The sequence below is a fragment of the Trichomycterus rosablanca genome, chromosome 15 (assembly GCF_030014385.1).
Source record: "Trichomycterus rosablanca isolate fTriRos1 chromosome 15, fTriRos1.hap1, whole genome shotgun sequence".
In the NCBI taxonomy this organism is placed as follows: Eukaryota; Metazoa; Chordata; class Actinopteri; order Siluriformes; family Trichomycteridae; genus Trichomycterus; species Trichomycterus rosablanca.
Genome location: NC_086002.1, coordinates 28,197,077 through 28,212,940, shown reverse-complemented (window position 1 = coordinate 28,212,940; position 15,864 = coordinate 28,197,077). Strand labels below are relative to the sequence as shown.

General features: G+C 38.0%; 1 protein-coding gene across 1 annotated transcript; it reads left to right on the top strand.

Annotated features, from left to right (window-relative positions):
• The first annotated feature begins 983 nt into the window (after nt 1–983).
• LOC134328701 (NACHT, LRR and PYD domains-containing protein 12-like) lies at nt 984–14,241 on the top strand. Its single transcript, XM_063009879.1, has 12 exons — nt 984–1,065; nt 1,805–1,921; nt 2,675–2,791; nt 3,031–3,088; nt 3,397–3,547; nt 3,872–5,651; nt 6,731–6,904; nt 7,885–8,058; nt 11,802–11,975; nt 12,176–12,349; nt 12,572–12,748; nt 13,032–14,241. The coding sequence occupies exons 2-12, from the start codon at nt 1,809–1,811 to the stop codon at nt 13,036–13,038; spliced, it is 3,099 nt and encodes a 1,032-aa protein (XP_062865949.1). The 5' UTR covers nt 984–1,065; nt 1,805–1,808; the 3' UTR covers nt 13,039–14,241.
• Nucleotides 14,242–15,864: the final 1,623 nt, after the last annotated feature.

Genomic DNA, 15,864 nt, shown 5'->3' with positions numbered 1-15,864 from the left:
ATGAACAGACCATGAATGTATTTCAGGTAAACATGATGAAACACTGAGCTTAACTCAAATGTTTCAGTCATTTTTACTTCTACTGTTGTATTAAATTGTGTCTTTTTTATTGTGCTGCCTCAGGGACTCCAGCTGTTTTTGGAAGATCAGATAAATCAACAATACTGTAGAGAAATGCAGCGTTCACACTTAACACTGTGTTTATCCTATACAGTAGGTAAGTCTGATCTGTTAGAGCTGTAATTGTTCTTCCTGGTATCTGATTTTGCTTGGATGTTTCTTAATATTTGCAATAGATATGTGATAGAGTGCACGTAAATAAATATAGTTTTACTAAGGTATACTTGTGCGGTTTGGTTGTTGTAAGTACAGTTGTATTAAAAAGTGGTATAAAAGTTTAATGTATTTACTGCACATATTTAACACACAATTACTGTTTTATAATTACAGCTACTTAACATTTTTCAGGAAGGAAAAATAAATACAACATGTGGCATGTACAAACGTTATAGCACATTTAGGTGTGTTTCTCACTAATATGTTCAGTTTAGTAAATAATCTGAGATTGCATTAAAATGTGCAGGAAATACCATCATTAAATTAGTTTCCTGTAGATGGTGTTGTTGTAACTTATTTTCACTTAATCAACCATAAGATTTGACCAGAGGTGCACAAACTTTTGAAGAAGACTGTATTAGAGAATAGCAGGTATTTTCTCTCAGAACTTGAAGCAGAATTCAGGTGGGTTAGTAAAATGGATGTTAGTTTGAGTGCAGCATTAACTTGTAGACTAATAGTGTAAAATAAAAAAAAGATAGTATTTCTGTTCCTCATTAATAACACATGAAGGTCGTTTAATCTTATTCACACAGAAGAAAAATATCATTTTGATTACTGTCTGATTCAGTATGTCTAACTGTTTACAAACTAAACTCCCCTCTAGTGTAGATTCAGGTTGTACTCGGGACTTTGAACTCTGGACTGTTTGGTGGAGCAGTTGCAGGCAGCATTAAAATCTACAGTTAGTCTGGAGAGAAACGTAAAGAGGTTTTTGAGATAATCACGGTGAGTAACTGAATATAAAACTGTAATATGTAAATGTTATTCATTTGTACTTGATGGAGAAATATTTAGAATTGATTTTTATTACCTGATATTTTTTCTGTACGGGAACAGTCTGGAACTACAAGTCACATTTAACGTTGTCATTTAGGTTCAGTCCACACCAACACAGATATTTTTAAACTTTTATTTTCTCTTCTGTGTTTTTCTGTCATCCACACAAACTCACAAACCCACACAACACAATGAGAGCATTGCATCAATAGTTTAAACTTTACTGAAGAAATGTTGGAATTAGCTTCTTCAAATAAACATTTTTATTTGTGTGAACATATTTTTTTTTACTGATAATGTGTACACTCTACTGTATGTATGATTATAAAGAAACCACCAGCTAGAAAATGGATAGAAAGCTACACTTACATTGATGAGAGTGAGATTGTTATTAATACACTTTTATTTATTTAAGAATGTAAATGTAAGAATGTATCAGTGCTGGTTGAGTTATTGGCATTTTGATGTAAAACTAAAAGCATTACAGAGCGCTATTAAATCCTAGCTCAGACATGGATTTATTTGATTCTTTTTAGCAGGTGTGACTAACTATACTAGCTGCTAGTTAAGCTAGCTGTCTGAATACTTCGTCATGTCCTTGTGGTGTTTTTCCTGAACTGAACCTTTCAGATGCCATCATGTTTTTTTTTATATAGTTTATTTATTTTTGGTTTAACCTTTACTCCAGTGTGATGGAGGGTACGAGACAAGATTCAGCCCGACCCAGTTGTGTTTCCATGAAAAGCGACCAGTCAATGGATCCCGTACATAAATTTAAAGAAGGAGACTGTTCTACTGATCTGAGGTCAGTATATTTTCATAGTGTGTTTAAGCCTTAGACCACTGCACCACCTGAGCACCCAGCTCTGAAAACCTTTAGAATCCACAGTATATGTGAGAATTTACAAGTGATCAGTAAAGTGGGTTTTGACTACAGATATTTTATGTTAGCTGATGATTACTGATCAGAACTAAGTGAGGTTTAGATTAAGAAGCCTGAGATTAAGTCTACAATAAACAAATATAAGACCAAGTTCAAATAAGAGCACACTATTAATGTTTAACATTTATTAATGGTTGTAATAAAATGTTGATTATTTATTTATGAATGTAAAATCAGATTAGCCATGGTTGTGTTATTAGCATACTGGTGTTAAACAAAAAAAGCAGTGTCAAGAGTCACTAAGTTTGTAGGCAATGCTTTTTTTTTTAAATAGAAGATTTGACTATAGATTAACTAAACTAGCTGCTAGGTAAGCTAGCTGGCTGATTACTTTGGTCTGCCCTTGTGCTTTTTGTGCTCTTTGGCACAGTGATAAACTGATAAATGTTTATTACATTTTATAACCCCTGAATTAGCTAACAGTCTGTGTTAAATACAATTTTATGGCATGAGGTTGTTGGTTTTGGTTACTGTGTAATGAGTGGTGTGTACTGAAAATACTAATAACAAAACAGTTTACTTGAGCAAGCTGAAACAAAAATATATTTCTTTGTGCTTATACGTAAAATTTAGCTTTTATTGGTTCCATTATGTTTGGTTTTACCTGTATCCCAGTGTAATGAAGGGTAAGAGACCAGATTCACCTGAACCCAGCTGTGTCTCCATGAAGAGCGACTGGTCAATGAAACCTCCACTTACATTTAAAAATGGAGGTGAATCTACTGAACTGAGGTCAGTATAATCTCATGCTCTAGTGCAGTGTTTTTACTTCCAGTTCCTCCTGATCAAACACATTAACTTCATTAACCTTACTAAGCTAGTCAATTCATTTATATAAATATAGGAAATGTTTCAATAACTGGATGATGGAACATGCTAGTGTTTGGTACTGTTCTGTATATTTATTGGTGTTGTATAATAAAGACTGAGATAAAAGCTGCACAATTGCTTATTTGTGTTTTTATTTACAGACCACAAAAGAGGAGATTAAATGTTACTTACAGAAATCAGTTGGAATCCATATTTAAGGTTTGTATGTATGTGTGTATAATTAGAATAATGATGCTTGTCTACTTTGCTGTTGGTTAAATTAATAGAGTGAGGGATCTTATGTTGATTTTGGATTCTAGACCCTCTTTAGATGTTGTTCTGGTTTTTACATACATGAATTTTTTTTTTTTTTTTTTTGCCATATGGGGTTAATGGGACTCGCAGCAACAACTAGTTTCAGTATAATGTTAGAGCTACATCACTCCTTATATGGTCACATAACTCATCTTTCTTTATTACCTCACGGTGCTTATTGTGATGATCTGTTCCTCAAAATTTCTTAACAGGAACTGGGGCTCAAAGATTACCCAGCATGCTCTGAGCAAGAGGTGAAGGATGTGGAAGATCTGAGTAGTATTAGAGAGGGGGCGCTAAAGATCACACTGAATGTTCTGAAGATCAGGAACCAGACAGACCTCGCTAACACCTTGCAGAGGAGTAAATACTTACATTTTTCATTTCTTTAACATCAGATTAAAATTCTTCCATATTCATATTGGTTCTAGAATCATCTAGGCTTTTAATTGGTCATTACATTCTATTATATATCGTTTTATAAGCACCAGGTACTTGATTAGATGAGAATTCTAACCATGATATTGGTCACTACATCTCTACAAATAAGCCAATTATTATCATAGAGGTTTATATTAAAAAAAAGAAAATAATTTAGTAATGAACCTACTATTTATTAAAATATTACATTATATACTGTTTATTGATCATGCAGTAAACTATTGGTCATCATTTTCTGTTTATTAGAACTTTTAGTCTCTGTATATCAGAAAAAACTCAAATCAAACCTGAAAGAGAAATGTAAAAGAATTAATCAAGGAATCTCCCAGCATGGAAGCTCAGCACTTCTGAATGAGATCTACACAGAGCTCTATATCACACAGGGTTGGAGTGGAGACGTCAATAATGAACATGAGGTCAGACAGATTGAAGCAACATCCAGGAGACCAGCAGCACAGGAGAAACCCATCAAATGCAACGACCTTTTTAGAGACACGTCCATCAGAACTGTGCTGACAAAAGGAATCGCTGGAATTGGAAAAACAGTCTCAGTGCAGAAGTTCATTCTGGACTGGGCTGAAGGAAAAACAAATCAGGACGTCATCTTCATATTTCCACTTCCTTTTAGAGAGCTAAACTTGATGAAGCAGGAAAACCTCAGTCTGATGGAACTTCTTCATCAGTTTTTCCCAGAAGTGAAAGGTCTGCCATCATTAGACTGTGATGCTTATAAAGTTTTGTTCATCTTTGATGGTCTGGATGAGTGTCGACTTCCTCTAGATTTTCAAAATAATGAGCGATTGTGTAACATAACAAAGTCAGTAAAAATGGATGTGCTGCTGACAAACCTCATCAAGGGGAACCTGCTTCCCTCTGCTCAACTCTGGATCAGCACTCGACCAGGAGCAGCCAATCAGATCCCTCCTGAGTGTGTAGCCCAGGTAACAGAGGTACAAGGGTTCAGTGACCCTCAGAAGGAGGAGTACTTCAGGAAGAGGATCAGTGATGAGAACCTGGCTAGTAAAATAATCTCTCACATAAAGTCATCAAGAAGCCTCTACATCATGTGTCACATTCCAGTCTTCTGCTGGATCTCAGCCTCTGTTCTAGAGAGAATTCTGGATGGAGACGAGGGGAAAGAGATCCCCAAAACTCTGACTCAAATGTTTACTAACTTTCTAATCTTTCAAATAAAACATAAGGAAAAAAAGTACCATGGGAAATCTGACCCTGATCCTCACCAGACCAGTGACACGATACTGGCACTGGGAAAACTGGCCTTCCAACAGCTGGAGAAAGGAAACCTGATCTTCTATGAGGAAGATCTGACAGAGTGTGGCATTGATGTCAAAAACACATCAGTGTACTCAGGAGTCTGCACCCAAATCTTCAAAAAAGAGGCTGGACTGCACCTGGGTCAGGTCTTCAGCTTTGTGCACCTGAGTGTTCAGGAGTTTCTGGCTGCTTTATATGTATTTCTCACCTTTATCAACAAAAACAGAAATGTGCTGGTGATGCAAAACACTGGATGCTTTTACATTTTCAGAAACTATACAAACATGTCTGACTTTCTGAAGAGTGCAGTAGACAAGGCTTTACAGAGTGAGAATGGACACCTGGATCTTTTCCTCCGCTTCCTCCTGGGTCTCTTACTAGAGTCCAATCAGGCGCTCTTACGAGGCCTACTGCCACAAACAGGAAGTAGCTCTTACAACGAAGAGGAAACAGTCGGGTACATCAAGGAGAAGATCAGTGAGAATCCCTCTCCAGAGAAATCCATCAATCTGTTCCACTGTCTAAATGAACTGAACGATGATTCTCTAGTGCAGGAAGTCCAAAAATACCTGAACAAAGGTCATGTTTATCATGATGGACTCCCTCTGTCTCCTGCTCAGTGGTCGGCTCTGGTGTTTGTGTTGCTGAACTCCGATCAGGAGCTGGATGAGTTTAATTTGAGTAAATATAATCCATCACATGAAGGTCTTCTGAAGATGCTGCCAGTGGTGAAAGAATCGAGAAAAGCTATGTGAGTAATTTAGTGATAAACATTTGATTCATAAGTTCATTACACAAACACTAATTATTAAATGTATGAAAGTGAGAAGGTGCAAAACTGCAGTGTTGCAGTCTGATTTCAAAATGTGTCTGAAATGAATTTCTAACCTAATAACCTAAATAATAATGTTACAGTTTCTGCACCACTTACTAATTTGCACTCTGCTAATTATACTGAGTAAAAAATCAGATGTTAAATGGTGGAATCATCAACCACAGAGCTCCAAAAACATCAGGACTAAATGGTGAATACAAGTTCAGTAATAAAGAGAGAAATGCATTAAAAATAAACAATCTTTTTAAATAAAGACACTCATGTTAGCATGAACGGGGCGCTCAGGTGGTGCAGCGGTAAATAACACTAGCCCATTTTTGCTGAGATCTGAGGATGTTAGCATGGAGGAAATTAATCTGACTGATGTGTAAATATATTTTCAGAAGAACTAATTTTACTCTGATGAAAACACTGTAATAATAATCAGATCGTTTTGCTTTACGACAGTTTCATGAATCAGATGTTGAATAAACAGAGCTCAGTTTACATAAACTTGACGTGTAAATTATATGTTTAGACTCGTGCACAAGTTTTATACAGAATGTAGAATTTCACCTGAAAGCAGGAGCAGAAGTATTTGTACCTCTAACCCTGAATGTTAGTGACAGCAGTTTCTACGTAGAGCTTCCTGATAATAATTAGTTCCCAGTCATGCTGTGCAGAAATACAGCAGTGAGTGAAACCTTTACAGAGTAAAATAGTGAGTAATTATGGAATGTAAATTTAATTTAGATAAAATGATTGGACCACTTCATACTGGTCAGAACCATGGTGGATCCAGTGCTACTCGAAAACATTTGCAAGGATGTAGGGACACACCCTGGTGACGCACACATACACAGTCACAATCAACTAGGTTTTGGAATGGAGACGGAAATCATGTTGTCATTTCTCATCTGTGGGTAACACTGTAATTAATCTCAACCGCTACATGGCTATTTCAACTGCTTTCATTTTTATCTGCAATGCAGTCTGTTCTGATTGTTTCTCTCCAGGTTGTGGAATTGTGATCTAACAGAGAAAAGTTGTGAAGTTCTGTCCTCAGTTCTCAGTTTAAACTCCTCCAGTCTGAAACATCTGAACCTAAATAGGAATAAACTGAAGGATTCAGGAGTGAAGCTGCTCTCTGCTGGACTGGAGAATCCACACTGTAAACTGGAGATACTGGAGTAATATCTTCACTTTCACACTGTAGATACAAAAGATCTGTTCTAATTAAAAGCATCATTTAAACCAGAAATATTTATTGGACGTTGTTTACGACTCTTCAGAGTCGTCATGCTTTATCACGTCCTAGCAGGATTGTTTCTTTTACTTTCTTTTCTTTTTTAGAAATAAAATTATTTTGTTATAATACATGCACAACCACAGAGCCACAGTTAGTGGAAACAGATGTTTTTTTTAAAATAATTATACAATATGTAGTGGGATTTTTCTGTTAGAAACTCAGACACAAGAGATTCTTTTTTGCTGGATTGAAGTTTAATGAAAGCACAATTGTGGATTCCTGCATACAGTATAGAAGCATACCACAGTAAGAACAAGTAATTTTATATAGATCTTTTATACCTCTATCGCCCTCCCTATCGCCAACCACCCTCTTCTGAGTCGGACACACAAAGAGAATCAGGAGGATGCAATGAAACATACATATGTGTAATTCAAAATTAGAAAATACATCTGGTGCCGAAGAATCTGCAATGTTCTAAATAATTCTGGCCTTGTGATGTGATAGCTTGTCCTAGATTTACTTTGTTTTTACATACTTGTTATGTTTGCATGTTCTATCTGATTGTTCTGTTCTCTTCTGTGAGCTAGGTTGCCACGCTCTAAAAACATCTTATACGTAATGATTACTAAACATGTGAAAATACATTATATGATTATAAAAAGTCCCTCACTCATATTAATCTTTATCACAAATATTACATATATTTGGTACCTTGAAATACAGTGAACAGTGGAAAGTTTAAGAATTATTAAATAAATGAATGATTGACAGATAAATAAATAAAACAATGTAAAGTGTTTCTTGTTTATTAGACTCTACAGTATAGAGTGAGCATTTTAAACATTATACAGAGCTGAAACTGCAGTTTTGTGTTTGTAATTAATGAAGAGAAAATACTGATCTATTATTTCTCTCCAGATTGTGGGAGTGTGATCTAACAGAGAAAAGTTGTGAAGTTCTGTCATTAGTTCTCAGTTTAAACTCCTCCAGTCTGAAACATCTGAACCTGAGTTACAATGAACTGAAGGAATTAGGAGTGAAGCTGCTCTCTGCTGGACTGGAGAATCCACACTGTAAACTGGAAATAATGGAGTAAGATCTTCACTTTCACAAAGTTTTATACACATTTATTCATTTACATTTTCAGAATTTAGCATACGCTCTTATCCAGAGCGACTTACAGAAGTGCTTCCATAGTAAATATTTCATTTCTCTAGTTTAAGTAAACAGCCCAAGAACACAAATCTGCTAAAACCCTGTTAGAACCAAAGTTGTTTTTTGTTTTTTTAGAAATAAAGAAGAAATGTACAAGTCAGCTTAAGTGCTTAGTAAAGAGGTGGGTTTTTAATCGTTTTTTAAAGACAGCAAGAGACTCAGATGTTCAGACAGACCGAGGAAGTTCATTCCACCATTTGGGTGCCAGTTCAGAGAAGAGCCTTGATGCTTGTCTTCCTCGAGTCCTGGGTGGAGGATAAAGTTAAGTGAGACTAGTGGCTCGGAGGTTGCGCGGTACAGAGCGGGGTTTGATTAGACTTTGAAGGTAGCTTGATGTTTGTCCATTTTTGGCTTTGTAGGCGAGCATCAGTGTTTTAAATTGAATACGTGCAGCTACAGGAAGCCAGTGCAGAGAACGCAGCAGTGGGGTGATGTGGCAGTGTTTGGGCTGGTTAAAAACCAGGTGAGCAGCTGCATTTTGAATGAGCTGCAAGGGTTTAATAGTGGACATGGGAGCTCCTGCCAGGAGGGAGTTGCAGTAGTCCAACTGTGAGATTACGAGTGACTGCACAAAAATCTGAGTAGCTTCCATGGAGAGAAATGGCCAAATCTTTCTGATGTTGTAGAGGAGGAACTGGCACGATCTTGTCATGTTGGCTACACACGGAGAGAAGGTCAGCTGGTTATCCAGGACAACACCAAGGCTTCTTACATTATCAGATGGTCTAATCTGGGAGTCATCAAGAATGATGACTTGGTCCTGGGTTGGAGATTGATCTCCAAGAAAAAGTAGCAGCTCTGTCTTGCTGGGATTGAGTTTTAGATGATAAGCTGACATCCATTGTGAGATATCTCGCAGACATGCTGAGATGCAAGCTGAGACCTGTGTGTCTGAAGGAGGAAATGACAGAATGAGCTGAGTGTCATTTGCATAAGAGTGGTAGGAGAAGCCATGGGAGGCCATGACCTTACCCAGAGAGCGGGTGTAGATAGAGAATAGAAGTGTGCCAGGTACAGAGCCCTGAGGAACACTGGTTGAGAGAGTGCATGGAGGAGATATGGATCCCCTCCATGACACTTGGTAAGAGTGCCCTTCGAGGTAGGAGGCCATCCATTGCCATGCAGAACGTGTTACTCCAAGGTTGGAGAGAGTAGACAAGAGAATGCTGTGAATCACTTTGTGAAGGCTGCAGAGAGGTCAAGAAGAATGAGGACCGATGACAGTTTGGCTGCTTTGGCTGCATGGAGCCTGTCAGTAACAGCTACAAGAGCTGCTTCTGTAGAATGTGCTGCCTTGAAGCCAGACTGGTACGGATCGTGGAGGTCATTCTGAGTAAGAAGTACTTGGTTATAGATAGAATGTTCAAGAATCTTTGATAGAAAAGAGAGGAGTGAGACAGGTCTGTAGTTGTTAATGTCTGTAGTGTCTAGTGTAGGTTTCTTAAGAAGGATAATAACCTGCGCCTTCTTAAAAGCAGTAGGGACAACACCTGTCAGGGATGTCAGGGAGTTGTTGATTATGGGTGTGATGAAGGGGATTAGGTCCTGTGAGATGTCTTTAAGGATGGTGGATGGTATAGGGTCGAGTGTGCATGTAGTGGGATTGCTGGATGAGAGGAGCTGTGCAACCTCATCCATGGTGAGTGGGGTGAAGCTGGTGAGTGTGTTGGTGGGTTGAGGGTCAGTTGAAAGTGTGTCAGTCAAAGAGAAGGATTGATTGATTTTGTCAATCTGGTCCTGAAAGAAAGTTGCAAAGTCAAGAGCAGTGAGAGAGTCAGATGGGGAGGAGGAGGAGGGTTCAGAAGAGAGGAAAAGATAGCATGAAGCTTACGTGGGTCAGCAGCAGATTGTTCAAGCTTGGCTTTGTAAAAAGATGTTTTTGCAGCAGTCACGTCGAATGAGAACCTGAACAGCAGATCATGGTAGGAGTGGAGTAGGAGTTAGATTTTCTCCACTTTCTCTCAGCTGCCCTTAATTCTCTTCTATTGCTGCGCAATGCATCTGAAAGCCAAGGAGCAGGGTGAGAAGGTTTGCCTCGTTTGAGGAAGAGAGGACAGAGCTGATCAAGATATGTTGAAAGAGAAGAGAGTAGAGTATTGGTAGCAGAGTTGAGTGCGAGGGTAGCAAGCACGTCAGAGTTAGGTAATGAAGTTAGGATGTTTGAGATCAGTGAGGAGGAAGATAGAGAGTGAAGATTTGGGCGAGTTGTAAGAGTGTAAGTGTGGTTGGAAGTAGAAAGGGTTGGGAGATAGAGAGAGAAGGACACAAAGGGATGGTCATAGAGGTGAAGTGGGGTGACGGTGAGGTCAAGAGCAGACGATGGACAGCTGAAGACCAGGTCTAGAAGATTGCCTCCTTTGTGAGTCGGAGGGCTGTAATTAAAGAGGAGGTCGAAAGATGAAAGGAGAGAAAAAAGACAGGATAACTGAAGTTTGTCGATAGGGAGATTCAAAGTCAAAGGAATTCCATCCGAAGGGAAGAAACTCAGAAGAATATTCCAGCTCTTCAATGAAGTCTCCCAATGAGCCAGGTGGCCTGTAGATGACAATGGTATGAAGGGTAATTGGAATTCAAAGGATGAAATGTTAAGATTGGAAAGGTTAACAGAAGTAACGTGCCATATCCTGGTCAAGAGCAAACCTGTGCCACCACCCCTGCCAGATCCTCTCAGGGTATGCGAGGAGGTGTAGGCAGAGGATAAGGCTGCTGGTGTAGCCGAGTTCTCAGTGATGATCCATGTCTCAGTCAGTGCCAGGAAGTCGATGCCGTGAGAAAGTGCATCTGCTATATTTAAAGTCTGCAATTTGTACAGCTGATTGACATTTCCCGAGCCCACCTACCACCAATGTTTGAAATTGTTGCAACAGTTGGGGGTAGATGAGGTTGCTGGCGTTACAGTTCCCATGATGTGACTTGTGATGTCTGCTGGGTCTGTGTTATATGAGCACAGGAATAGGTAAGTAGCACATGCTGAAATGAGTTTGTTAAACGAAATGGATGTCAGAGAAAACCAAAATTAAAGTTGTATAGTAAAGATTAGACAGATTAAATAAACCAGACGGACATTAAAACTTAGTAATAGTAAAGACCGTAATTAATTTATACTAAACTTAGCCCTGTCCCCAGTTGACAGCTAGGGTTCTAACAATAGGCACCTGAAACCAACTAATCAGCAAACCGCACAAACTAATACAGAAAGAGGCCTAACTTAAGACTAGTTTTAGTTTCTTACAGATTTTAATTCTAGCACAAGTCAAAGTTACAAGTCAAACAAAGATATATTCTAACACAGATTAAAACAAATACTTAAACAAGAAGCCTACCTTAACCAAGAGTAGAAGTGTACACAATGGAAGACACAAACACATTTACACTAATCACTTCATCCTGGGAAACAATTAGTGTAAACAAATAAACCATCTCAGGGCAACACACACACACACACACACTTTTAGAGGCAATGTTAAAATGATCACTGATTCAGAATCATCAATTTAACTGCTTTTACTTTCATCTGCACTGCAGTCTGGGTAATATTATCAGATTTGCTACTTCAATTTACCTACTGGTGCAGAGTGACGTCTTTCATTTCTCTGATTTATCTGATTATTTCTCTCCAGGTTGTGGTTCTGTAATCTAACAGAGAAAAGTTGTGAAGTTCTGTCCTCAGTTCTCAGTTTAAACTCCTCCAGTCTGAAACATCTGAACCTGGGTAACAATAACTTGAAGGATTTAGGAGTGAAGCTGCTCTCTGCTGGACTGGAGAATCCACACTGTAAACTGGAGATACTGAAGTAAGATCTTCACTTTTACACTGTAGATACAGAAGATCTTTCGAAATTAGTTGACCAAAGAATAATACATCAAAAAACACATTTCATTCATGTTTCATTTGAAATGCTGCTGAAAGCTAAATTATAATTCTTTGTTTGAGATTGATGGGAGAATATTTATACTGATACTGTGTCTGATTGATCTGATTATTTCTCTCCAGGTTGTGGAAGTGTAATCTAACAGAGGAAAGTTGTGAAGTTCTGTCCTCAGTTCTCAGTTTAAACTCCTCCAGTCTGAAACATCTGAACCTGAGTAACAATAAACTGAAAGATTCAGGAGTGAAGCTGCTCTCTGCTGGACTGGGGAATCCACACTGTAAACTGGAGATACTGGAGTAAGATCTTCACTTTCACACTGTAAATACAGAAGCTGTTATTGATGTGTGTATGATATTTGATATTTTACTCATTTTCTCCACACATCATTATTATGATAGACCATTTTTACATGTTGAAGATTTCTCAGTGATGATGTCTGGTTGTGGATCTGAATGGAGATGGAGGAGGAGGTGGGAGAAGATGATGTATGATTTTTATTAAATGATTGTCTTCTGCAGGTTGTGGAGCTGCAGTATTACAGATGAAGGATTTACTGCTCTGGCTTCAGCTCTGAAATCAAATCCATCATTACGTCTGAGAGAACTGCAACTGAGCGGCAATAATCCAGGAGAATCAGAAGTAAAACTGCTCAAAGATCTACAGGAGGATCCACAATGTAACCTAGAAAAACTAAGGTAACTTACTGTTGCTTTATACACAGACACACCTAAACACACACACATGCACACATTACACACACATGCAGTGGTATGTCTATCTTATTGTGGAATCAGAACTGCTCATTAGCAAAACTTCATCTGTATCAGGGTTCTTCAGTGAACAATGAATCATGTAAAATGTTATATTATTGTTCCAAGGGATGTGTGTGTTTGTGTGTGTGTGTGTGTTCTGGTGTTTATATTGGTTCTGATCTGTTGAGTCTGATAGGTGACTGATCATGTATGATTTCTTCTACAGCATCTGATTCTAATACATATTGAATTATGAGATGAAGAGCAGTGAAGATAAACACCATCTACGCTTCACACTGGGATTCTACATGGTGACACTTTGTTCAGCTTCTTACTGCTCAAATCTGTAAACATGCTTTCTGTATAACTTTGTGTATGGCATCACTTCCTGTACAAGATCAACACTCTCAAACCCACTCTGAAGTGCTCATGGACCTTCACCCCCTCCTTCTATACATCAATAATGAAGTAATAAGATTGGAGAGTCCATCAGGTTACTGGTACCATCTGTATAAATCTGATAGACTGAACATTGAGCACCTGGTACAGTTGAGTTACGAGCTGCAAAACAGGGTGAGGGTACATGAGGACTGCTTAGAAAACCCTGCATTAGCTTGAAGCATTAGCATGCTGTTTACTATCTGATATGTAATGAAATATGTTTAAATCTACTGGAGATGTTGAGTTTCTGCCTGTAGGGGAACATGAGGAGGATTACTTAAGAGACCAGATAATCTCCAAGGATCTTCACTGGGAAATTACAGACATTAGTGTGGTCTTGAGGTCAGAACGTCTTCCTACATAACCACAAGATGTTTAGAGGACTGACTGAAGAAAGTCGCTTCTGTATGATTCTCATCCTGGAACCTTCCAAGGGACCTTGTTAAATGGTCAGAACAGACCTAAAAAGACATCAAACAGTAGAGGTCCTGGGTTAAGGGGTACATAATGCTCTCTTTTTTTGCAAGTCCAAAACAGACAACAGTTTAATACAGGCTATTACCCACAATCCACTGTGATCCTGTGATGTTTCTCCCAGTAACCAGTGAGTTTTTGGAATTGTATTTATTTGCAAAATGAGTCATTTTATTTGGTATTTAGCAGAAACTTTTATCCAAAATGACTTACAGTACTGTGACAGTATACTGTCAAAACAATTGAGGGTTAAGAATCTTGCTCAAGAGCCCAACAGTGACAATGTGGCATTAAAGCAATTAACTACAATAAAGATAAAAGCAATAAACTACGATAGATTGAAATGATGATAAACAAAGTGATTATTATTATTAATGATGTTATATATAGAAGATGATGATAATGTAAATATTTTATAAAAGGGACAGTAAGTGTAACAGTTCTGTTAATGACTAATAATAATGATAATAACACTAATACATTATGAGTGATATTTTGAATAAACCTTGTGTTCATGTTACTGTAATGACTGACAGTATTGTTTTTGGAAATATATTTTGTATGGAGTTTATATTCTTAATTTATTTTATCTTCCTGCAGTAATTCGGTGCAGTAAAAAAGTATTTACCTCATTTTCCAGTGTTCTCTATTTTTGCACTGGTCACACTTGTACTGTATGTATCAGACAGATATTAAAACAAAATGTGTTTTAATCAATGGTCTTATTTATTTAAAAATGATGTGTGTGGATGAGGAAAAGTAACTGCACCCTTAGCTACTAAATCAACCAGTTAACCCAGTTCTATTAACTATTTGCTTTGAATAAAACCTTTCTGGTAGCAGGCAGCAGAGATTTAAACTCAGATGTAAAACAAAATGATTAAAATCTACCAGTTTGAAAAGGAATACAAAGCCATTACTTAAGCTCTGGGACTCCAACAAACCACAGTAAAAGCCATTATGCACAAATGGAATAAAAAAAACTTGAACGCCTAAACATTTGCCATCACTTTAAGCTACACTAACTTAAGGGGCCCTAATTTGTTTGATCAGCAATGCCTTACATCTGATGTGTCATAAAGCATAAACTAAACATTATGTGAATTGGTGGGCTTCTTGAAATACAAATGCAAATATATGCAGTATGAGAATATAAAGAAATATATTTAAGTGTACTTAAATAACCCCATTACGGCTTAAGGCATAAGACCAGCCTTACAAATTAGGGCTCATGGGGCACATTTTTAAGGAAGGGGGAGGGGAGCAGGCATTCTTATTATTTTTCTTTGTTTTTCTTCTGCCATGGGAAGTTGTGACATTTGGCACACAGTCTTTGGGGGCATTCCTCTAATTTTTTTCATCAAGTTTCATGTCAGCACCTTATAACCTCTAGTGGCACCATTGGGTCAAATTTGGAGGTGCATTGACCCATGCTACTGGTGAATCAGATGGTTGATTTTTAAATCTGGGGTACCATTGGCACGAGTGAAAGTGGGGTGGGTAAAGGATATACCCATGGCTGTAATGACATGCCTCTGGGCTTGTGCTTTTACTAACCCCTCTCTTACTGGTGCCATATTGCTTAAACATTCCAGTGTGAGGCACAATAAACTTACCTGTTATGGATCTGATCGTGAGCCTATCTGCAGCTGGTTTGACTGGTCGGATTAAGTCTTTTACTTGGGAAGAGCGCTTCCCACTCAGGGAGTGGGTACTGCAGTAGTCCCGTCCATGCACTGCCTCAGTTAGGTCACCAACAAATTTTGAGATACTTGAGCACGTTCCAGACATCTCTTCTAAGTGTGAGGTCTTTAACTGATGTTTTAATGGTCTGAAACCAAGTACAGTATTCAGAATGACATTTTCTCATAGTCAAGAACTTTAACACAATATGTCTAACATTAGTCTGGTTTATTTTAATTTAACCTTAATGTGTAAAGTAAAAGGACACCACACTATTAGTGTTATGACCCAGTCTAGGGAATGGCCATAACATTAATAAAGATATGCGGAGAGGTGGGAGGAAAACATAACGGAGCAAAAGATGACAACTAAGTTGCAAAAAAATGGAGTGTGTTTGTGTGTGTATGAGTATGCATGCGTGCGAGTGTGTTTATGTGTGTGGTTCTATTGAGTGTGTGCGT